Here is a 24,827-nt window from a genome sequence, read left to right as displayed (position 1 = left end):
GTGGTAGTTTCTGCGTCCAGCAAAGTGAACCAGCCGTGCACACGTTCTCTCCCTGTTGGGCCTTCTTCCTGTTCAGGTCCCCACAGGTCCTTGCCAAAGGCAGGTTCTCATCAGTCATCTGTACATACACAGCACCAGTAGTGTATTCATGTCAGCCCCAGCCTCCCAGTTCCTCCCACCTACCTCCCTTTCCCTCTTGGTATCCACACATTTGTTCTCGATGACTGTGTCTCTGTTTTGCTTATTTTGCTGAACTCAGAAAGGTGTTAAAAAAGAGGCCGAGAGATCATCTAGAAAAATGGAATAGGTGATCTGTGTCTTTTTTTTTTTTACACCTTTCTGAATTCAGCAAGATCAATTTTCTTACTGGGTGGGGAAAAAATGTCCTCTTTACATCTTCCTGTAATGGTCTGAGGCTCTTTGTGGTTAAAAAAAAAAATTATTCCAAGAGTTGGCCAAGAATCTGTGGTTCAATATTCAACAATTAGGCTTTTGAAAACCCAAGTTTATTCTCACAAGCCATGGGCTCTACTGTGAGCCTCAAAAGTCTCTTGAAACTTGAGTTTTTCTCTCTTCATTTCTCCTGTGACCACTGTCTTTTAAGTGAATTAGAATGGGGCAGGGATGGGGAGGTGGAGCTCTGAGAGAGAAGCAGAAGGTACTGGGAATGAAAGGCACATTGTTTGTTGCCCCAGCATATTATCCCGTCCCCTCCCCCTTTTTTTTTGCTCTAGAGCTTGCATTTCTGCAGAGAAAGTTAACTTCAAGTTTAGTGTGCCCTCCTTGACCTGCACGGAAGTGAAAACAAGGTCTCTGTGCCCCAGGAAGAATCATCCAGACAAAACTGCCCACAGCTGTGCCCTTGGCTAGATGCATGTCTCCAGGTTGTGCAGGAAAGCCTGGGTCCTCCCCACCCCACACCCCGTAGGGGCTGCTCCTTTTATAGGCAATTTTCCTCCTCCCGGTGCTGTCCGCTGACCCCCACTCAGGCCTGCCGAGTTCAACCACGGGTCTGGGAGAGCTTGGTTGAACTGGGGCAAACCTGAGAGGAAACTTGTGCACATCGGTCTGAACAACTGCCTCTGCTGAAAGGATGCAGGCATCTGGGGCCTCATTCCCCAGTCCTAGCATAAGAAATCCACTTCGAGTGGTAGACCTTGCTCTCATTTCTCTCCGTGGTCTTAAAGATCTCTTTAGAGTTGGTTGATCCAGTGGGAGATCCTACTACAGTAGAAACATCTAGAGGGTCAGGTGAGTAATAGGTGGCTGGCTTGTATGGTGTGTATGAATGTGCAGTAGGCAGCAGCCAGACAGAAAAGCCTCTTATACCTGTACATGCACATCTGATGTTGGAAATCTTTAAATAAAGACTGCTCAGGGGAAATGCTAAGTGTCAGAACTGGCAAGCTTGTCAGTTGGTAACCATAGCTGACACGGATGGATTTGTTGTGACAATGTAGGTAATAATTTAATGGTCAAGAACATGGATTCTGTAGCCACAGCATCTGCATTCAAACCCCAGTTCTGCACTGATTTCTGTGTGACAGGGGGTAAGAGACAACCTCTCTGTGCTGCATTTTTCTTATTTGTAAGATGGGGCGGTTATAGTATCTGCCTAGAGGATGATGGAAAGAAACGGGTTGGTTGATCACACACACATGTAGAATGATGCCTGGCATGTGTGAGCCCTCCTCTGTCACCATCATCCGTGTGTTGTCTACACAGGGTTGGACGGCTGGGTGTCTGACGCCCTGTGTTTGTTGAGCATCTCGCATTGTGGGCTGGCCGAGGACGAGATACACCAGCTTTTGGACATGCTGGGCTACAAGGGGCATTACAAAGTGACCACGTTGCACTGGGCTGCCTTCCGCAACGCCACCAGACACTGGGTCCAGGAGAAGCCCAACGGCCTCCTGTACTTCCGGCACCAGTCCCTGCGAAGCGCCGTGGAAAAAAAGCTTCTGGGTAAGGCTCGAATCTGTGCAGACACCTGCTGGCTAAGGGGAGGTGAGAGTCGCATCCAAGGGAAAGTTATAGCTGGGATTTCTTGAGTAGAAATGAGTCTATAAACATGCATTAAAATGGTTGTATAAATTAAGATCTGTATGTGGCTGTAACAGAGACACGATTTCAATGGTTTAATATACCAGGGTTTATTCTCTCATTTGAAAGACTTCCGGAGGTCAGCAGCCCAAGCCTATGCTGTTGGCTCTTCAGCGTCGTCTGGAGCCCAGCTCCCTCACTGTCCCTGATCTGTTACACTGTTTACACTCTCAAGGTTACCCCGTGTTCATGACTGCTGGAAATGGTATGGCTGCTGGAGCTCCAGCCATCGTATTCCAAGCAATAGGAAGCACAGGGGCTGGGGTGGGAGAAGAGCTTGCATTTCCTTTTAAGGAGTTTTCCTAGAAGTTTTCCACCAACATTTTCACTTCAGTCTCTTTGACCCAGGACTTTGTCATTTGACGAAGAGTCGGACATAACAGCGACTAAGCACAGCACACAGTTACGAGGGGATTTGGGGACAGAGGTTTCAACTGGGTGTATTGCTCCCCTAAACTGAAGTAGGGATCTGTCACTAAGAAGATGAGGGAAATGGATTTGGGGTAGGAATTAGCAGTCTCTGCCTTAGTTCTGAAATCAAATTCTTATCGCCTCCTGAAAAGAACTGCAGATCTGAATCGGAGAAACAGCAGTCACAGAACCTTACCTGGAGTCAGAGCACTCTCTGAGCATCACTCACACAGGGGACCTCACATTTCAGGACTTTAAAACCCTTTAAGTGACAGCCTCTGGCAAGACTCTAAGCTTAAATTTTCTTTTCAGTTTACTGTGTTCTCTTTTACTTTTTTTTTTCCAAAAAAACCACATGAATCCTTTTTATTTTTCCCCTCCCACATTGACATCATTCCCACCATCTCTTAAGTTACATAATGCAGAGAAGAGCAGGGTGAGGAATGAGGATGTTCTTGGATGCAGTGTCACCTCTTCTGTTCACTCCATTTTATGATGGTTTACAAGGCTCTCAATCTCTCCATTTGACCAAGAGCATTAACAGTCCTGTGGGTCTAGGGACTGAAGGGTCACGGTGTTACTGGTAAAACTGTGGGTTCATGCTGTACCCCTTCTCTGTAACATGAGCCCCAAAATAAAGCACTGCTGGCACTATTCACTGTGGTTAAAACTGCAAGTTTTCTTGCTGCAGAATCAGGCTGCGAATACTAGTTTTTGCTAGAAGCACCAGAAATTGTAGTTTCAATAATTGACTTCATGCAGGCTTGGCATAAGAAGCAAGCCCATTCCTAAAGGATGAAAAATATCCCAAAGCCTGGGGCTGCAGCATTTGTCTGCTGTGGTATTTTGGTGAAGGGCTATGTTTTAACGTCTTTTGTCCAGATGTCATGTCAGTCATTTTGAGGCAAACTGGTCTCTTAGGCACAGACATCTGCAGGCTGCTTTCGTTTGAAATTAATACTCTGCCTCTTACTGGGTGGTGCTTGTGGCTAATTCTGCCCACGAGTTGTGAGTGCTGACGGGCCACGTTCAAGATGGCGACTGCTCCATCCGTCCTGGGGTGAGGAGATCCACCTGGATTTGGGGTTCCAGCCAACATGTGATGGACATGATTAACCTTTGCTCTTTTAAGCCACTGAGACTTGGGGGGTTGTTCATCCACACCGTGAAGTCTAGCCTCAGCCGTGTCTGACTCTTTGTGAACGCATGAACTATAGCCCACCAGGCTCCACTGTCCATGGGATTTTCCAGGCAAGAATACTGGAACGGGTTGCCATTTCCTTCTCCAGAGGATCTTCCGGACCCAGCAGTTGAACCTGTGTCTCTCGGGTCTCCTGAATTGGCAGGCGGATTCTTTACCACTGTGCCACCTGGGAGGCCCATAAGAGATAACAGCACCGTGTAAATGTCAGCCGGTTAGTCTGTCTATGAGAACTACATTGAACTTCGTAACACACATGATCCCGTGGTCAAGCCATTCCTCACATCCCACGTGTGATTGGAGGAGCGCTGGAATTAAGTCAGAAGGTTTGAATCCTCCTACATGTAGAAGTGTCAGTGAAAAATTAATCAGTCCATCTAAGAAAGAATTGAAAAATTTTATTCAAGTCAAATTTGAGGATTAAAACCCGGAAAGAGCATCCCAGAAAACTCTTGAGAACTGTTCCACCTGTTAGTTTGGTGTGGTCACTCAGTCATACCTGACTCTCTGAACCCATGGACTGCAGCACACCAGGCTTCCCAGTCCATCACCAGGCACAGTTATATAAGTTTTGAAACAGAGTGCTATACATCAAATGATGTATTTTTTTTTATTAGAGTATAATTTCTTTACAATGTGAAGCTCTGATACTTTGGCCACTTGATGGGAGGAAGTGACTCATTGGAAAAGACCCTGATGCTAGAAAAGGTTGAAGGCAAGAGAAGGGGATGTCAGAGGACGAGATGGTTGGATGGCATCACTGACTTAATGGGCATGAGTTTGAGCAAGCTCAAGGAGATGGTGAAGGAGAGGGAAGCCTGGCATGCTGCAGTCTGTGGGGTCGTAAAGAGTCGGACACGACTAAACTGCTGTACAGCAAAATGAATCAGCCGTACATACACATACCTCCCCTCCCTCTTGAACTTCCCTCCCGCCCACCCCTATCCCCCTCCAGGTCATCACAGAGCAGTGAGCTCAGCTCCCTGTGCTGTATAGCGGCTTCCCCCTAGCTATCTATTTTACACATGGTGATGTCTATATGGGCTTCCCAGGGTGGGCTTCCCAAGCAGCTCAGTGAAAGAATCCACCTGCTGATTCAGGAGATGCAGGAGATGCGGGTTCGATCCTTGGGTCAGGAAGATCCTCTGGAGGAGTAAATGGCAACCCACTCTAGTATTCTTGCCTGTAAAATCTCGTGGACAGAGGAACCTGGCGGGCTTCAGTTGATACGGTCACGAAGAGTCGGACACAGCTGAGTGAGTGCGCACGGGCGTGAGTGTATATTAACAGGTCAGCGCTGCTCTCCCATCCGTCCCACCACCCACTTCCTGCTCTGTGTCTGGATGTCTGCCCTTTGCATGTGTCTCTCTTCCTGCCCTGCTACTGGTTCATGCATACCATTTTTCTAGATTCCATATACATGCGTTAATGGGTGCTGTGCTAATTGCTTCAACCGTGTCCAACTCTTTGCGACCCTATGGACTATAGCCCATCAGGCTCCTCTGTCTGTGGGATTCTCCAGGTGAGAATATTGGAGTGGTATCAAATGACATATTATTGACAGTTTACATAATCCAGATCTAAGCACCATTGTGGTAGGCCATGTGACCCCTTTACAAAATCAAGAAGGAATGTTATCTTTTAAGGAGCTGTCTTGCTGATGCCCGGAGAATGTTGCTGTCTGTGGTTGAGCAGGTTTTCCTGCCGCTGGGGAGGCCTGGTTGATGCATAATGCGGACACTCTATGCACAGTGCAGGGGGAGAGGAGGCCCAGGCTAGAGAACTTTTGTGTTTAAATTTTCCTTGTCTTGCCATAAAATGTGAATTTTAGTTCACACAGATCATGTGCTGACCAGGGACAAGCCACTTGGTCTCTCTGATTTCAGACAGGTTTTGTTTATTATATGGGGATTGTATTAGCAAGGGTTGTCTCTCTCTCTCCTTTTTTTGCCATGTTTCACTGCATGCGGGATCTTCGTTCCCTGACCAGGGATCGAATCTGTGTGCCCTGCAGTGGAAGCACAGAGTCTTAACCACTGCACCCTGAGGGAAGTCCCTAGCCTGGGTTCTCCAGAGAAATAGCACCAACAGGAGGTAGACAGATAGATAGTTACAGAAACAGATTTGTTAGGAAGGCTTGGCTCATGCCATTATGGAGGCTGAGAACTCCTGTTATCTGCCATCTACAAGCTAGAGGCCCAAAAAAGCCCTGGATACTTACAGTTAGAGTCCAAGTCCAAAGGCCCGAGAACCACGGAAGTCAGTGGCATAAGTCCCGGTCAGAAAATGAAGGTCTGAGAACCAGGACTGCTGAGATCTGAAGGCAGGAGATATTCTAGAGAGAGCAAATTGTGCAGGCCCTTATCCCAGTTGCTTTGGTGTGAAGACTGGCAATCTTTTTTATTCAGTCTACTGATTCAAATGCTAATGTCTTGCAGAAACACCCTCACAGACAAACCCAGAGTTAGTTTCACCAGCTTTCTGGACTCCCCTTTGCCCTGTCAGTGAACATGTAAAATTCACCAGCACAGGGGTTTCCACATCCTCCTCAAGAGATATTTTGTAAAAGGGTAAAATTAAATGCAGTGTTTGATAAGAAAACATTTTGCACACTTTATGCATTGCGTTTAACACTCCAAATCTTGGACTCAGGGTGGTCTTTGTCCTAGTCTTCATTTTCTCTCATCCTCCACCCCACTTTCCCAATTTCCTACCCACAAAAATGCCTTCTCCACACCCTGTGCAGAAGGGGAGTCGTCTTCCAGGGGTCTTTCAAGCACCATACATGCCATCTAGGCACGTCAGCGCATTTTAGACCAGCGAGCATGGCATCTCTCCAAGTGGGTAGAAGACCTAGAATTCATTTCAGAAGAAATGCAGGATGATAACTTGAACAATGGGCTCCTTTTTTGGGTTATATTTCTTCTGAAGAGCTGGGCTTGGTGCGTCGTCCAGCTGTGTGTCTCATTTATCTTGCAAGAAAAAGTGTCAAGCAGAAAATTAAAAATACTTCTGTTTCAGTTTTCAAGGCTATATATCACCAAGACTGAATTAAACAAAACCCTTTTGTTTTTGAGAAGCTTGTTTATGGGGGGTATGATCTATTGGAACCCTTTCTCTTTGGAAACTCAGTATCATAATCTTGACTCAAACATCCAATTTGCAGTTAATTTGCTTGGCTACCCCTTGCCCTATGCGAGCTGCAGGCAGGAGATTAACTTCTCCAAAAATGCATGCCCTATAATATTTCAAAGTGCTTATTTAAGCAGTAACCATGGTGTACATTTAAAACTGCAAAGTAGGTTACAAATATTTCCCTGGGGGAGGGGGAAGACGCAACATGAAAAGTCAACATGCTCACAGAGTTTCTCAAAATCTAGGTCAGTGATCATGCTGCTGCTGCTGCTGCTAAGTCGCTTCAGTCGTGTCCGACTCTGTGCGACCCCATAGACAGAAGCCCACCAGGCTCCCCCGTCCCTGGGATTCTCCAGGCAAGAACACTGGAGTGGGTTACCGTTGCCTTCTCCAATGCATGAAAGTGAAAAGTGAAAGTGAAGTTGCTCAGTCGTGTCCAACTCTTAGCGACCCCATGGACCGCAGCCCACCAGGCTCCTTCGTCCATGGGATTCTCCAGGCAAGAGTACTGGAGTGGGGTGCCATTGCCTTCTCCGGTCAGTGATCATAGCTGTAACTAATTCTTTGGTAAACTCTTAGTTGCCTTATAAGAGGATACATTTGTGATGTTGCAGTTTTTTTTTTCCAGCTGCTTTGACTTTTCTTGTCTGAATATGGCCACCGAACTGTTACCTGTTTGCTGTAGTGTTTTCACAGTCTAAAAAGTCAGATGCGTTCTACTGTGACTGATTTTTATTTTATTAAAAAAATGGAAGTATAGTTGACTTATTACTTCATAAATAATATGTTAATTTCTGCTGTGCCGCAGAGTGACTCTGTAACTGATTTGTGAATAGGTGTCATCACTCCCGTCAGAGAGAGCAGCCCATATAGCTTCCAGGACCCAACGAATCACAAGAAAACACATTACCACCGAATCTTGGTCAAATACTTCCAAAGGCAAACTGATTTCTGGAGAGTGTATCAGGAGCTGCCCTGGCACTTGAAGATGAGCGGCTGCTGGGAAGATCTGAGCAGCTTTCTCTCAAGTCCCAGGTGAGTCTTGTTGTTTTGATGTTACGTTTGGCAGATTTCCCTTTTCCTTTTGCTAAGCCCTGCACTGAGGTACCATGATGCCCTTGAGCAAGACACACCCACTCATACATATTCATTCAATACCAGTTCATTCATTCGGATGGGACCATCATTTGATCCACTTCTATGGCCTATGGATCCCTGGGGTTGCCCCATCTGGCTCTGCAGAAGTTTCTTTTCCTCTCTCAACTCCCCTGGATTTCCCTCAAAGTTAAGAGTCTTCTGGGGAGAGGAGGACCTGGAGTTGAGCAAGGATGAATGAAGCCTAGCCCGTGCTCTCCTGCTGGGCCCTCCTGCCTCCTTCTCTTGTTTCTTGCCTTCTCTTCCCCTCCACCCCACTTCCTTCCCTCCCTCCCCTTTCTCCTTGTCCCCCTTGTGCATTCATTCCAAAGACATCTCTCACTGACACCTGCTGTCTCCCAGGCTGTTTCAGGCCCTGGGAATTCAGGAGTGAAGGGGCTATGGCTCTCCTTCTAGAAGGGAAGGTGTTGAGCCAGAGAATTGCTATCCATGGTGGGAACTGCTTCACACAGACCTAGGTGAGCTCAGAAGAGGGAGGGGCTGGCTCTGCTGGCAGATTTAGGGAGCCTGGCCTGCGGGGGGGCCAGAGGACTGGCATTGGCTTCAGCTGGTGAACAGTGACAGGCTCGTGTTTACCTGGTTGGTGACCTACTGAAGTCACATTAGCGAAGAAATTTACAGAGAGGCTAATGGGATGTGGTCAACAGAACAGCTGCCTTCAAGGCATGAAATACTAAAACAACTCCCACTAATACGTTGTGTTACAAGTATCACCGACTTTATAACAAAGACCCAAAGCCCGAGCTTCTGGACAAGGCTGCACCTCGTCCACTACTGGACTGTGTTATCGGAAGTGGGGTATGATGCTACTGAAGCCTATTTGCTCGCAGCGGCCAAGATCAAAGCAGACCAGTGCCAGAAAGTGAAGAGGAGATGTACGCTCTCAGGTACAGTGACTACCAGTGTCTCCATGGTCCGTTCTGCTGCGCTGCAGTGTGGCCCAGGGTTACTGTTCTGTTTTCACACATCATTCTGATCCATTCACCAGACCTCGGAGCCCTTCTCCCCACCAGGTAAACCCACGGTTCTGAAGATAGGCAGTGTGAGTGTGAAGTTTGAAATGGCTCCTCTTTGTCATCTTGTGGTGGCTGTTTCTCCAAGCATTAGCCGTCCGTGTTCTTTCTCTCTACTTTCTCATGGCTTCAGCCACACCCCTGACACCTTCCTTCTTCATCTGTGTTTGGAGTTTTGACCTTTTGTAGTATCAGGGTCCATGCCCCATTTCCCGAGAGCTGCTAATAGTTTTGTTGCTTGACCAGTGGCTTTCCTGAATGACCAGTGCAAATTAAAGAGCTGCAAAGCCTAAACTGTTTCAGATTCCCCTGCCTCAAGCTTGCCCTTTATTCTGTAGTCCCTCTGTCTCCTGATGTTACCACTGATCCTCCATCACTCAGGGCTGGAGACGTGCGGTTACTGTCAAGTGTGGCCTCAGTCCACACTGGGACCGTTCTTCTTTGACTGTCTATTGACTTGGGTTTAGACAACACTTTGTTTTTTTTTAGACAACATTTTGGTTAATTTTCTTCTTTTTTTATTTTGCTCCCCACAGTACGCCCCTCTTGTCTCTCTCTCTCTCTCTCGTCCTTTATTTCCTGGCTTATTAAACAGTAATAAGCTTCATTCACCTTTCAGCAAACAGTAACTGTGTGCCTTCCCTGGGACGTGGACTCACAGGGCACTGTTGACATAGCAGTGAGCAGGCAGACTAGTTCAAAACGAGTTCAGAAGAACTAACCCCTGCTCTAAAAAAACCCCGTGGGGTTTATCATCTAGTGATCATAAGAACAAATTTCAAGCATTTCTCATATGCTAGGCTATGAGTTTAATATACTGTATGTATTATTTTAATTCTCATAAGACCTTTATAATACTATTAATATTTTTCTTGAAGTTAGGGGAACCAAGCCTTAGAGCAGGTGAGGTAAGTCTCAGATAGCTAGGAATGGATTGGGGAGTTGCATGCGTGCCTGCTAAATCGCTTCAGCCATGTCTGGCTCTGTGTGACCCCGTGGACTGTAGCCTGCCAGGCTCCTCGGTGGATGGGATTCTCCAGGCAAGAATACTGGAGTGGGTTGCCATGCCCTCCTCGAGGGAATCTTCCCAACCCAAGGATCAAACCTGTGGCTCCTGCACTGCAGGTGGAATCCTTACCCCTGAGCCACCAGGATTGGGGCAATCCTCTCTCCCTTTTTGTCCTTAGACATCTAGACTTTATCCTCATGACCATGTATGATTTATATACTTTTTGAAATTTGTCTGACCCACTCATCCTCCACGTGGAAGGTAAATAGGCTGCTTATACTTTTGACCCGGACCTGCCTCTGGTAGGCTCCTTTAAAAGTGAGCGTTTTCTAAGAGTGCCCACTGGCTTTAGTTTGATTCGGAGCAGAAGACATCTCTCCTGGCTCCACCAGGCTGTCGGTCCATTAAGGAGCGCCAACCCCGCCTCTTCGTTATCCTTCCCTCTCGTGTGCTTTGGCTCCCCCTGGTGGCTGCGACGAGAACAAGACGCCTGATTTCTTGGGTTGGTGGAACGAGGTGCGGAGTCCTGAGTTTGGGACTCGCTTCTTGACTAATGCTTCCTGGCCCTGCTACCCCACCCAGAGGCGCTGGCTGGGAAAGCTTCATCTCTGATTGATAGACCAGAAGAGAAGTCTTTGACTCAAAAAGACAACTTTTATAGTCAGGTCAGTTTTTATAGGTTCTCTTCGACATGATACTTTCGGTTTTGGCTGGAGTCCTGAGTCACATCAAAGTGAAGAAAACCCGTTTCTGGCTGCCGTCACATTTTTTGGACAGTGCCAAAGGCGAGAAGACATCACAGAAGGATGAGTCCCAGCCTGGCTCCATCTTGACAACTAGATGGCTGGATGCCCTCCAGGTGGTGGCTGTGGTGGGGTGAGGAGAGTCATCATGTTTTTAAATTTAAGGGGTGGGTTTTAGGGCAAAGGGTTAATGCATTACATTACAGGATCTTGTCAGAAGTTTGTAGTAAATGGGAGAACATCAGCTTTTCATGACTAATGTGTGAAGCTTTGCCCTTGATACCTTCAGAGTCTCTAAATATTTTGTGGGCCAAAATAGCTCTACAGAAAAATTTAAAGTATAAAAGATACAATATGCTATGGCCATATAAAACATGAAATATCTAAGAATAAATTTAATAAGAAATCCTCAAATCTTTATTTTTATAAAGAAGCTTCAGAATTACAGAAAATAAGATTTCAGTCTGTAGGGAGATATACCATATTCTACGATAGGACAACTCAGTGTTATAAAGCTATCAATTCTTCCCCAATTGATTTGTAGGGCAAGAATTTTCCAGGCAAGAATACTGGAATGGCCATTCCCTCCTCCAGGGGATCTTCCTGACTCAGGCAGACAGACATAAGATAATTTTATCTAAAATCCCAATGGGATGAAGTCATTTCTGAATTTTCAAAATGATTCCACAGTTTTTGGAGAAAAAATATACAAGAATAAGAGCTTAAAATAATGAGGGCAATTTGAATGTCAAGTTATTTAAACATATTATGAAGCAATAATAGTTTTTAAAATACTACTGGGAGCAAAAATAGCTCAGTGGAACAAAATAGAAAGCTCAGATTCAGTTGTAGATGTAAAAAGTATAGTAAATGATAGAAGCTTTTCAAATTAGATGGATTATGGAATAAATAGTGCTGTGACAATGATACACTATTTGGTAAAAAGTTGTTACCTGAAACATTGCACCAAAATAAACTCCAGGAGGATTAAAATTAAATATAAGAAAGTGAAGTTTTATATTCAGAAAACTATATACACCATAAGAAAATATAGATAAGTCTAAGCAAGAAAGCAAAAGGGTGACTCATGAAAGAGAAGATAATTGATAAATCTGCCAACATAAACACATGAAGTTTCTATGTGTAAAATAACACAAATCAACTCTGAGAAAAGCAGAAACACAACTACAAGTGTTAACTGGGAAAAATATTTGTAACGTATACAACAGGCAAAGGATTAATGTTTCTAACATGTAAACATGCTTTTAAAATCAATAAGAAAATGATGAACTCTTCAATAAAAATACAGATAATCATGAACAGGTCATCCAAAGAATGTTTTCAGTCCTTGTCTGACTTGTCTTGTTAGCATCAGTGGGTACTTCTGACCTGGCCTTGCTCTAGTAAACATTCTGGTCTTGGTTTTATTGATAATATACCCCCTGGTTCATCTTCCGTCTCTCTGGCTGCAGCTTTTCTGTTTCTTTGGTTAGTTCCTCCTCTTCTTCCTGGCTCCCGACTGTTAGAATTCCTTAAAGCGCTTTTCCTCTCATCGTTATTTTCACCGTAGGAATATTATCTGTGTCCATGGCTTTTGTGATTGTTCATATGTATGTGACTCACCGGTTTACTTGCCCAGCTGCACTTATCCTCTGAGTCCCAAATCCATCTATCCATCTACTTAATTCCACTTGGCTGATGCCTTCAAAGTTCCTCAAACCCAACACATCTAAAACTGAGACTCATGAACATCTCTCCAAAACAGGATCTGTCCCAGGGGCTGTCTCTCAATTTACCACGTTGGAGTAATCCTTGATACTTACCTCTCCTTTTCCTCTCCCCAAATGCATTTTATCACCGAGTCCTGGCATTTTTTAACTTCCTAAATGTTTCTCAAACATGTCCACCTCTGCCTCTCTATAAGCTGTCAGGAATCCTATTCACAATCATGATTCGAATATGCATTTACGTTTCCTTTTGTGGCTTGACACTTCATTTCTTTTTAAGGCTGAATAATATTCCAGGATACAAATGTACCACAGTTTACCGGTTCACTTATTGAAGGACAAACATTTGCTATAAACATTTGCATGCAAGTTTTTAAATCAGTTGAGTAAATACCTAGAAACATGATTGCTGGATTGCATGGTAAGACTGTGTTTACCTTTGTAAGAAACTGCCAAACTCACTAGCAATGAATGAGTTTCTGTTTTTCTGTATCCTTGCTAGTATTTGGTATTGTCAGTTTTTAAATGTTAGGCATTCTAGTAAGTATGTGGTGATACCTTCCATTGTTGTTTTAATTTGCAGTTACCTAATGACAATGTTGAACATCTTTACACATCTTATTGTTGAGTTTGAGTTTTTTTGTATGTTTTGGATTGAAATTTATCAGATATATATTTTATTAGAACATATATCTTATCCACAAATATGTGGCTTGTTTTTCAGTCTCTTGATAGTGCTTTTCACAGAGAAGAAGTTTTAAAGTTTAATGAAGTCTAACAGTGTTTTTTCATGAATTGTGCTTTTGGTGTTGTGTTTAAGGTCATCACCAAATCCAAGGTCACATAGCTTTTCTTTAGCATTTCCTTTTATACGTTTTCTAATATTTCATTTTATATTTATGTCTGTTAACAGTTTTGAGTAATTTTTTGTGAAAAGTGGAATGACTGTGTCTAGATTAATTTCTTATTATGCATGGATGTTCAATTTTTCCAGCACCATTTGTTGATTAAACTATCTCTATTGAATTGTCTCTGCTACAAAAAGTTGGTAAAAAAGTTTGTCAAAAGTTGGTTGGACATCTATAGAAGATTTTTAATGGGATTGCATTGAATCTATTGGTCAAGTATCTTAACAGTGTTGAGTATTCCAATCCATCAACATGGTATATCTATTTTTCGCTCAGTCATGTCCAACTCTTTGCAACCCCATGGACTGTAGCCTACCAGGCTCCTCCATCCATGGGATTTTCCAGGCAAGAGTACTGGAGTGGATTGCTATTTCCTTCTCCAGGGCATCTTCCCCACCCAGGGATTGAACCTGGGTCTCCTGCATTGCAGGCAGACACTCTACCATCTGAGCCACCAGGGAAGCCCAAATGAAAGTGAAAGTTGCTTAGTCCTGTCCGACTCTTTGTGACTCCATGGATTATACTGTCCAGGGAGTTCTCCAGGCCAGAATACTGGAGTGAGTAGCTTTTTCCCTTCTCCAGGGGATCTTTCCAACCCAGGAATCGAACTGGAGTCTCCTGCATTGCAGGCGGATTCTTTACAAACTGAGCTATTAGGAAAACCACATCTATTTATTTAGATTTTCTTTAGTATCTTTCATCAGAATTTAGTAGTGTTATGCATATAGATCATATACATATTTTGTTAGATTTATACCTAAGTACTTCAGTTTTGGTGTGCTGTTATGTTTTAAATGTCCAATTCCAGTTGTTCATTGCTGTTACATAAGAGAGCAATGACTTTTGAATATTAACCTTGTATCCTATAACCTTGCTATAATTGCTTTCTAGTTCCAGAAGTTTTTTTTAATAACAACTAAGTATTAACTTATTTTTTTTTGTTTTCTTTTTTTTAAACTGAAGGATAGTTACAATATTGTGTTGGTTTCTGCTGTACATCAACAGGAATCAGCCATGAGTGTAAATATGTCCCCTCCCTCTTGAATCTCCCTCCCACCTCCACCCTGTTCCACACCTCTCGGTTGTCACAAAACACCAGATTTCTGTTGCTTGCATCATACGGCAAATTCCCACTGGCTGTCTATTTTAATATAGTAATGTATGTGTTTCAGGGGCTTTTCAGTTTATTTTTTGGGTTTTTCTACATGGATAGTCACATCATTTGTAAAGAAAGACTTTTATTTCTTCCCTCCCAATGTTTATATCTTTTATTTCCTTTTCCTATCTTATTGCACTAGCTGGGACTTTCAGGATGACATTGAAGTTAGAGGGGTCATGTTAACCTCAGGTCTACGATGGGATCACTCTAGTGAGCCTTGATCACTATCACCCTTCCCTTAGCCTGTGGTAACAGCCTCGTAACTGGTCTTCCTACTCCATTTTTTTTTTTTTTTTTGAACATAATTGCTTTACAGTGTAGTCAGTCTCTGCAGCGAGGTGAATCACCTGTTTATATACATACATCCCAACCCCCCATCTCTACTTTCACTGTTGTTCCTACAAAATCAATTGTCTGCATAGTTGTCAAGATGAGTTTTTAGGAACGTAAAGCAGATCATGTCACATTGCAGATTAAGAAAATTCCACTGGTCTGCTGTGGTACTTACACTAAAATCTAAATACCTCATTGTAGCCTACACTGCCTGGTACAGCCTGGCCCCGCATGCCTGGGTAGCGTCATTTTGTATGATTCTTCCCCTTGGCCTCTGGATGCCAGCCTCCTCGGCCTTCTTTCTGTCCTTCAAGTACATTCTGCCTTTGGGCCTTGGCATCAGCAGTTCCCTCTGCCAGGAATGTTCTTCCCTCTGCCCGGAACATTCCTCCCACTCATTGTAGTGCTGGTTCTTTCTGGTTCTTTAGATCTCAGCCGTCTCAGGGTGGCCTTCCAGTTGAACGTTGTACTTAGTCATTCTCTGTTATGTTAACATGTTTTAATTCTTGGCATAACTGTTACAGCTACCAGACTGCCTTGTTTCCTCTTTTAATCCTGGATCTCGGCTCCCCTCTCCCCGGACTGTCACCCTTTCAGCTGCTGGGATAGAAGCCCCTGGAGGGTAGGCCTCTCCTCTGTCCTGCTCACCGCTGTATCTCCAGTGCCTGGAATAACACCAACCATGATGGAGATGCCGAACAGTCCCTTAGTGATGGGCTCCATCCTTCCAACCTGAGCTCTTGACAGGAACCTGGACTCAGGAACCCCCCTGGAATGTGTAAGAGTCCCGCTTGTGGGCAGGATCTCATCCCTTAGTTGTGTCCACACTACTCTTCTTTGTTTTCCTTTTTAAAAAGTGGTCTTATTCTAGTGGATGGAGGCAGGTGATTTATAACTTTGTTTATTTATTGCCTGCGCTGGGTCCTTGTTGCTGCCCAGCTTTGCTCTGGCTGTGGTGACTGGGGCTCCCCTCTAGCTGCAGTCACGGGCTTCTCCTCGAGGCGGCTCCTCTTGTCGCAGAGCACAGGCTCCTGAGCTCAGAGCACAGGCTCCGGGTCACAGGCTCCCGAGCTCAGGGCACAGACTCCCGGGCACAGGCTCCCGGGCACAGGCTCCCGGGCACAGGCTCCCGAGGACAGGCTCCCGGGCACAGGCTCCCGAGGACAGGCTCCCGAGGACAGGCTCCCGGGCACAGGCTCCCGGGCACAGGCTCCCGAGGACAGGCTCCCGGGCACAGGCTCCCGGGCACAGGCTCCCGAGGACAGGCTCCCGGGCACCGGCTCCCGAGGACAGGCTCCCGGGCACCGGCTCCCGAGGACAGGCTCCCGAGGACAGGCTCCCGGGCACAGGCTCCCGGGCACAGGCTCCCGAGGACAGGCTCCCGGGCACAGGCTCCCGAGACAGGCTCCCGAGGACAGGCTCCGGGGCACAGGCTCCGCGAGGACAGGCTCCCGGGCACAGGCTCCCAAGGACAGGCTCCCGGGCACAGGCTCCCAAGGACAGGCTCCCGGGCACAGGCTCCCGGGCACAGGCTCCCGGGCACAGGCTCCCGAGGACAGGCTCCCGAGGACAGGCTCCCGGGCACAGGCTCCCGAGGACAGGCTCCCGGGCACAGGCTCCCGAGGACAGGCTCCCGGGCACAGGCTCCCGGGCACAGGCTCCCGAGGACAGGCTCCCGGGCACAGGCTCCCGAGGACAGGCTCCCGAGGACAGGCTCCCAGGCACAGGCTCCCGAGGACAGGCTCCCGGGCACAGGCTCAGTAGTTGTGGCCCCAGGCTTAGTTGCTCCATGACATGGGGTTTTCCGAGATCAGGGGCCAGACCCATGTCTGCTGCATTGGCAGGCAGATTCTTCACCACGGAGTCGCCAGGGAAGCCCCCACACTGCCCTTTTCTGTCCGCTCTGAGCAGCTACTTCTGGTTCTTAGGGTCCCCCTGTCACTTAGCTCGACCCCTCAGTTCTCTCACCCACCTCAAGCCACTTTGCTCAGACAACCACCGCAGACAAGCGTCTTGGACTCTGGCCCTCAGCACTCTTTCTCCCCGGCCCTGTTTAGTTTTGCTCCCCAGCCCGAGGCACCAGAGCTGGGGTTCAGAGGCTCCTGGAGGCCTCCCAGTGCTGAGGCCTGCACCCTGCTCTGCTGTGCTTGCTGTTCGGAGCCTGGGATGCTGCCTGACGTCTTGATGCTCTCTGAACACTTATTCTGTGCATGAATGAGGAGCCAGCAAAACCTTGGCAGAAAGAAAGTGAGAGGATACCCGAGGTCTGGGTAGCCAACAGTTTGTCCAGAGGAACAGATGAGGGATACGAATGTATTTGGTTTAGCCTCTCCTTTGGGGTTGGCCCGTCCCAGGCCTTGGGAGTGTACTGTCCACTGACTGTTTAATAAAAGATCTGTCTGTTTGCAAAAAAGAATTTATTTGTTCCAGACACATTACACACAACAGTTTGAAATGTAACAAATGGACAAATGTAGCATTTAGATACTGGAACGTTTGGAAAGAGAATTTCTGAAAATGATGACTCTGTGCTACCATGAATGTGAATCTTCAAGTTCAAAAATTCTGTATTTTTTTCATTTGTATATGATCAGGTGTGGAATAGGAAATGGCAACCCACCAGTGTTCTTGCCTGGAAAGTTCCATGGACAGAGGAGCCTGGCGGCCTACCGTCCATGAGGTCACAAAAGGGTTAGACATGACTGAATGACTAAGCACATGATAAGGTGTAACTATGTGTTACACCAGTCAATGCCTTATTTATTCACACACACACACACACACACACACACGTGTGCTCCCTATTTTGTTCTTGCATTTTGTTCTTTCTGCTAAAGCCAGTAATTCAAGACATTTGCAACAGAGGGCAGAATTGTGTAAGAAATTTAAATGCCTTTTATTTATTGCCTGAAAATCACTCCCAAATACAAATGACAACAGCATATGGATTGAGCTATAGAAATACTCTTTTTTGACTCCTTGGTTTTCAAAATTTACTTATGAAAGTTAGTCAAAGGCCTTGACTTATTTTTCACGTGGTAGTTTAAGATACTCGGTAATATATGTAAGCCTTAATATTAATAAAAGCAGGTGTGCTGATCCTTTGAGAGAAAAACAGTGAACTAGAGATAATATTTAATGTTTAACTCTTTTATCAAGATTAAATGATAGGCACTCTTTGTTCCTCTACAAATATGCTTTAGGATTATTGACTTTTCTTTCCATTCTAGTGTTGGAATGCAGGCTTTTTAAGGTTACTGCTGCCGACAAATGCCGATTAATATTCTTTATTGCAAGATTTCTGAAACTTCTGGGCAAGACCAGTGAAGCAGAGGAGTTACTCTTGAGCATTGAGAATATGCTACTGCAGGTAAATTGGGGAATAATTTTTTAAATCCTCAATTGTTATTTAATTTATGTTAGATTCAGGTGTCATTTACCTTTGTTCACTTACAATTTCATCCACAAAGAGAGGAACTAGTGAATAATAAATAATCATTACTTATGTTGATCAGTGAGGAAACTTTGATTTTAATCTGTGCCCCAAACTGTGTATTAGTGATGACAAGCAATAAATAAAAGGGAGGTACAACTACGATGACACCCATAGGTGTCATTTTGGAGGAGAAGAGGAATATAAAGAAACAAGGGGTAAAGTGAGTAGTGGACTGAAATAAACTAATAAAATACTGCTTAAAGAGTTGGTTATACTTTTCAGAAAGATGTTGGGGAAGGTTGATTATCTTGTTCCTATTATTGATTTACATTTCCCAAAACAGAAACTTTTGGGCTTGTTGAATACAATGAAACTTTCACTCATAACATAAAACTATAACTGTTCTTAGGATGACATTTAATGACCCTTTAAAAACTATTTACCAATTGTAGTAGTTTTTGGACCAAGGGTAGTATAACCCAAGACAAAGCTATTTTTGCTTGAAAACAAAGGCCTTCACCTTCTCATAAAGGTCTATCTGTGTCCCATCAACACACATCTTTCTAGAAGGAATTCCATCTAAAGAGACGAGTAAGACTCGACATCTGCAAGTCCCTTTATTGCAGAGGCCATGCTTATTTATCTTCCATGCTGTATTACAGCCTCTTCAGTGCTTAGTAAACGTGACAAATGAATCAATGAGCCAACTTGAATTTGCAATACTTTGTGTCCTTAGAAGGTAGCATTGGAGTGGTGCAGGAGCCTGGGCTATTTACAGACTGACCCAAATTGAAAGTGCTTTGGCACCTAATGCTGTGCAACTTTGGCAAGAATGTGAGCCTCTGACTCACATTCTTCATTGTTGCGGGTTCTAAGGTCTGTCTGAGGAGCTGCTAACAGGCTGAAGTGAGCAGGTGCACAAAGCACTTAGTGTGTGCACATACTAAGACCTTAAGCTCCTTTTATTACCATCCAGGGGTTAGAAAGTAACCGGGGCCTAGGTTACAGATAATGAGTGTGATTAGAGCTATCTCGACCTCTCTTGCATTTTGACAGAGTCCAGTGATTCTCTGATATCTTATGATTATGGAATTCCCCCTGCACCAATTTTTTTTCCTCACGAGGTCCAAGTTTTCATCACTGACGTATCTTCTTGGAAAGCACCAATTATGTTATTATGTCATCACTGAAGGCCTGATTTCAGCCATTCTCTCAGTCACTTACTCATTCACTTATTCATTCATTCACTCACTCATCCACTCATTCATTTTCTTAGTCAGTCCTCCATTTACTCATTCATCCAGTCATTGCCTTATTTATTCACTGAGCCATTTGCTAATTCATCCACTCACTCATTCATTCACTCACTCATTCCCTCATTCGTTCTGTCATCTACCCACTTAGCCATTCACTTATTTACTCACTCATTCTCTCGCTTGGCCATTCATTTATTCATTCACCTAGTCACTCAGACATCCACTCAGCAAACCTTCACTGAGGGTCTTGCCCCGCCTGGGCTCTGTGCTGGGAGTTGGGGTGATAGCAGCAGGCGAGGCAGACACAGTCTCTACCCTCACAGAGCCCCCAGTCTAGCTAGAAGCCATTGCCAGCATTTCCATCAGTGATGAAGCGTAACCTGTGGAGTAGGTGGGGTGAAGGGAGGGGGTGGCTGCGAAGTGTGACAAAGCTGAGACATTCAGAGAGGATTCCCACTTCAGAGCACTCCTTTCGGAGCCGTCAATCTTAGGATTTTATTCTCGAAATGTTTTTGCAACAGTGCTTTAGGACTAACTACCACGGAGACTAAAAGAATTATTTTTAGGCTCTGAAGGCATTTCCAAAAGAGAAGTTCTAAACTATTTTTGGCAATAACAACTTCTTTGAAACATGTGCTGAATATTTTTGAGGGGAAAGAGCTTGTTATTTGTGCTATATACGTTCTATACCACACCACTTTGGTAATTTTGTTAGATTAAGTTATTTTAAAATTTTGATGCAGGGGTTTTCATCTGGGAGACAGTTTTGTTTCTGAAGGAAGATCGGCAATGTTAAAGACGTTTTTGGTTGTCGAAACCTGGGAGGGGCGGTTGCTAATGGCATCTAGTGAGTAGAGGCCAGGGATGCTCTATACGTTTCACATGGCCCAGACCAGCCCCGCCCCCCACCCCACACCCACCCAGAGCAAAGTGTTATATGGCACAGAAATCAACAGTGCTGAAGCTGAGAGACCCTGATTTAAAGTAGTAAGTATGCTTACTGAAAAACTATGTCTCATGACCCTGTCTTTCGTACCTAACAGTAGGTGCGCTGAGCCTCAGGAATACTAAAGGATGCTTGTGTGAAGGGGCCTCTGTTTGTGCATCAGAGGCTCACTTGTTAAGGAAAAGTGTGGAGCAGAGCTTTGGAGACAGGCCAGTCTGGGTTGGACACCCTTGTTCTCCTATTTGCTAGCCATGTGAACTCTGGTGATTGATGTAACCTCACTGAGCCTCAGCTTCCCTGCCTGGAAGAGAGAAGTAATAATCCCCATTTCCTAGGCTTTCTATAAATATCCTCTGAAATCATGTATGGTGAGAGTTTTGCTTGGTCAGGGCTCCATAGGTGGCAGCCAGTACAGACCATGACCCAAGATTGCTTCACATCACTGTGCATATCAACAAATGTTTACTGAATACCCATAAACCATAAGGCTCAATTCTTGGGCCATGGGGTCTCTGCTCTCAGGAAGCAGATGGTCTGGAGCACGAGGGAAATAAAAGACATGTCTTCATAAAGAAGATGCTGACGGTATATAGCTGCATTTGACCAATTAGTATTTCTGGCAAACTGTGGTCAGGGAGAAAGGGTCAAAGGACCACCATGACCTGGTGGTGGGTTGGGAGCTGTCATCCTCCCTGGGATGGGGGTTCTGCCCCACTCAGACTGGTTGAAAACACGGCCACGACATGGGGAGAAACCACAGAAACCCTGAGGATTTGAGTCTAGGTGATGGACTTGGGGGAATTCAAAGAGGAAGCTGGATTTGGAGGGACGATGATGAATTTTTAACATTTACACTGCTGAATCTGCAGTTCAGGAAAGATATCCAGGTGGAGTGTCTAGCCAGCTGGGAAATGCAGGATTGGAAATCTGGAAAGAGACTGTAGAGACATCTACATACATGTGGATGCTGAAACCACAGGAGGAAACAGGATCTCTGATTGACAGTAGGAATTGGTTATTGGGAAATTACTTACCCTTAAGAGGAGGAAAGAGAAAGAACCTGTACAGGAGTGAGAGATTAGAAGAGAATCAGGACAGCCTAGTTCCCCCAGATCAAAGAGGGAGTGGCTAATAGCATCAGTGGCTGCTTAGAGGTCTGGACAAATGAGACTGAAAGGAGGACCCTGGGCCTGGTGATTGAAGGTCAGTGGTAACCCCTGAGATGGAAGGAGGGTGTAGTGGAAAGAGCCAATCTGCGGAGCTTAAGAGGTGAGTGTGTGGTGATGAAATGGGAATGTGCATGTGTTGATACCCATTTGAGGAGTGTCAGTAAAAGGAGAAAGGTGAACAATCAGGATAGCACCAGGTTCAGGTTAGGTTTGATCCAGGATGTATGTGTTTGTGTGGAGCAGGAAATAACCCAGGGAGAGGGGTGGATTGGAGATGCTGGTGGGGACGTGGTGAGGAGGACATGATTCCCAAGAGCTAGGGAAGGAGCAGGCCTTTGGTAAGAAGGTTGGGTATCCCTTCCTCTGGAATAGGCAGGAAGGAAGAAAATGGGTGAAAGCACTGCTAATTTTAAGTTGAAAAGAAAAGGGAAGTGAGGCATACCAGAGACTATAATTTCCCAATATCTGGCCCCCCTTTCATAGTTAGTTATGTCCCTACCCTCCTCATCAAATGACTGAAAGGAAGACTAGATTTTCCATCATCCATTGAAGCAAGATATGAGTACCTGCCTAGGTTTTGGCTGATGGGATTTAAATCAAGGTGCTGGGGATAACTTCTGAGAAGTTTCCATGAAGTGAAGGCTGTGCCTTCTCTTTCCTCTTTTCTCCTTGCTGCTGGATGGATTGTGGATGTGATGGCTGGAGATGGAGCAGCCATTTTAGACCAAGAGGCATCCTTGGGAATGGAGGTCAGGCAAGGTCAAACAGTGAGCTAAGAGAAACTGTGTTTCTGACATTATGGTGTGTCATCCACTTCCTGACAGTTGCATTAGAGAGAAATCAAGCCACTGTTAATATGGGTTTTCTGTTACTTGTACCCAGTCATAATCTTAATCAATATCTGAGGGCAATCTTTCTGAGTAGTCTTGATCTTAGTAAAGTCAGCATGCAGGCCATCTTGAAGTGGAGGATGGACAGTGTGAGCGCTAGGGCTGAGATCTAGAATAGCTGCTGAGAAGGGGACTCTTTGAAAGATACCATGAGGGAATGTAAAAGACTACAGGTGTATGTGCCCAGGGACTCCACACCACCCCCAGCTGCCTTCAGGACTGAGGTCAGTCTACGACCATACCACCCTGAATGCGCCCGATCTCGTCAGGACTGAGGTCAGCATTTCAGAGTAGGTATAATTTGTGTGCAGGACACTTACTGGAAAGCTCTGGGTCAAGCCGCAGAAGGTAACTTTCAGTAGGTGCAGGAGAGCAGAAAGAATTCCCATGATAGAGACAGGCTCACTCAGTCAGTACATTTCAGTACAGCATGAAGTATTACATAACCATTGATAATGGTACTGCTGTCTATTTGAATAGGGCCTATTAACTGCCAAACATATTCACAGATACTCTTGTTAATATTAAGTTTTCTGAAATGAGATATTAATGATAAGATAACTCAGCACTAGCTCTCATTTAAAAGATTATAACCAACTAGTGTATTCTTATGTACTGATAAGGTTTTGATAGAGGTGTGATTTAAGGTAATGAAGTTTAAGTATCCCTGAAAAAAACATGCTAAGCCAGGAAAGAGAATTGAAGTTCATGTCTTTCAGCAAAAATGCATCAAACATGAAGTTAGCAGGGACTTCCCTAGTGGTCCAGTGGTTAAGAATCTGCCTTGCAATGCAGAGGATGTGGGTTTGATCCCTGGTCAAGAAAGTAAGATTCCACTTGCCCAGAGCAACTAAGACCATGCACCACAACTAGAGGATCCGTGTACTGCAATGAAAGACTCTACGTGCTGCAGCTAAGATCCAGTTCAGCCAAAAAAAAAAAAACCCCGAAAACATAAACAAACAACCCAAACCAAACAAAGTCCCATAAAGTTAGCAGATCTCTGGTCACAATTGAATTCAAGAGTCACACAGATGGTGATTTTTAGGTGTTCAGTTGGATTTTAGATAATACCTCCTCCGTGAGCTTTAATAGATATGAGACATCATCATGTTATTCTCACCTTCAAAAAAAATTACCATTAACTAACAACTTGTGAAAACATTTTCCAAAGATTAGTTTTGGTTTGCAATGTCTCCCCATAAACGTGTCACTGTAACAATCACTCTGTAAGTATTTAAAATTTCCCGAGACCTGCTGTGAAGCGTGCCATCTTTTGCGGGTTCATTATGCAATGAGCTTTCTCGGGCGGGTATCTGGTGGCTGTGCCTGGTCTAATGCTGTGTCCCCTCACGAATGTGTTATCTTTGCTTATGTGTAGAGTCAGTCCGTGACCAAAATGCTTCCCAGAATACAGAATGCTATCGGGGAGCTCTGTCTGGAAATAGGGATGACTCAGGAAGGCTTCCAGTATTTCCAGAAAGCGTGGTTCAACCTGATGGAATTTTCATCCAGAAATTTAAAAGACAACCAGGACTTGGTGAAGCAAAAAGGTAGGGTGGGCAAGTGGAGAGGGCATCGCTTCTTGTGGTTCAGAGACAGGCTCCCAGGCTGTTACCAACTGTGAAGACGGGGGACCGGGCATGTGTGCTTTGTTTGCTGGATTTTTTTGGTGGGCGTGTGAGGGGTGACCCTGAGCACTCCTCCTTTGACAGACCATCCTTTTAGCATGTGGGAGGCTGTTGTGACACAACGCACACTGCTTTGAGCAGTAAGGGGACCACTGGCTGTGAAGCCAGCCTTTCTGTGTTCAAATCCTGCTTCTCCACTTACTGTCTTTTTGCTCTGATTTATTTATCTATTATTTTTATTTTGGGGCTCTCTACTTTTATTTACATGTTAAGTTTTTTATTTTTTGGCTCTCAGACTTAAACTGAAGAAAGTAGGGAAAACCACTACACCATTCAGGTATGACCTAAATCAAATCCCTTATGATTATACAGTGGAAGTACAAAATAGATTTAAGGGACTAGATCTGATAGACAGAGGGCCTGATGAACTATGGACAGAGGTTCGTGACATTGTACAGGAGACAGGGATCAAGACCATCCCCAATAAAAAGAAATGCAAAAAAGCAAAATAGCTGTCTGAGGAGGGCTTAAAATAACTGTGAAAAGAAGAAAGGCAAAAGGCAAAGGAGAAAAGGAAAGATATTCCCATTTGAATGCAGAGT

At 44.9% G+C, this 24,827-nt stretch overlaps 1 protein-coding gene and 1 non-coding gene across 2 annotated transcripts in view; one reads left to right on the top strand and one right to left on the bottom strand.

The window, feature by feature from the left end:
* The window catches only part of LOC122423311 (putative tetratricopeptide repeat protein 41), an 82,615-nt gene that overhangs the window by 27,960 nt on the left and 29,828 nt on the right, over positions 1 to 24,827 (top strand). Inside the window, 5 exon segments of the mRNA XM_043440243.1 lie at positions 1,726 to 1,965; positions 7,687 to 7,885; positions 8,714 to 8,892; positions 18,128 to 18,267; positions 23,976 to 24,147. Of these exon segments, the coding sequence (XP_043296178.1) occupies positions 1,726 to 1,965; positions 7,687 to 7,885; positions 8,714 to 8,892; positions 18,128 to 18,267; positions 23,976 to 24,147 (930 nt within the window).
* On the bottom strand, positions 13,795 to 13,866 carry TRNAC-GCA. The gene has a single exon. It is a non-coding gene; the product is annotated as a tRNA-Cys (tRNA).

This window comes from Cervus canadensis, chromosome 21 (genome assembly GCF_019320065.1).
Source record: "Cervus canadensis isolate Bull #8, Minnesota chromosome 21, ASM1932006v1, whole genome shotgun sequence".
Lineage (NCBI taxonomy): Eukaryota > Metazoa > Chordata > Mammalia > Artiodactyla > Cervidae > Cervus > Cervus canadensis.
Note: the sequence above shows the minus strand (reverse complement) of the source record. Positions and strands in the feature narration are given on the sequence as shown.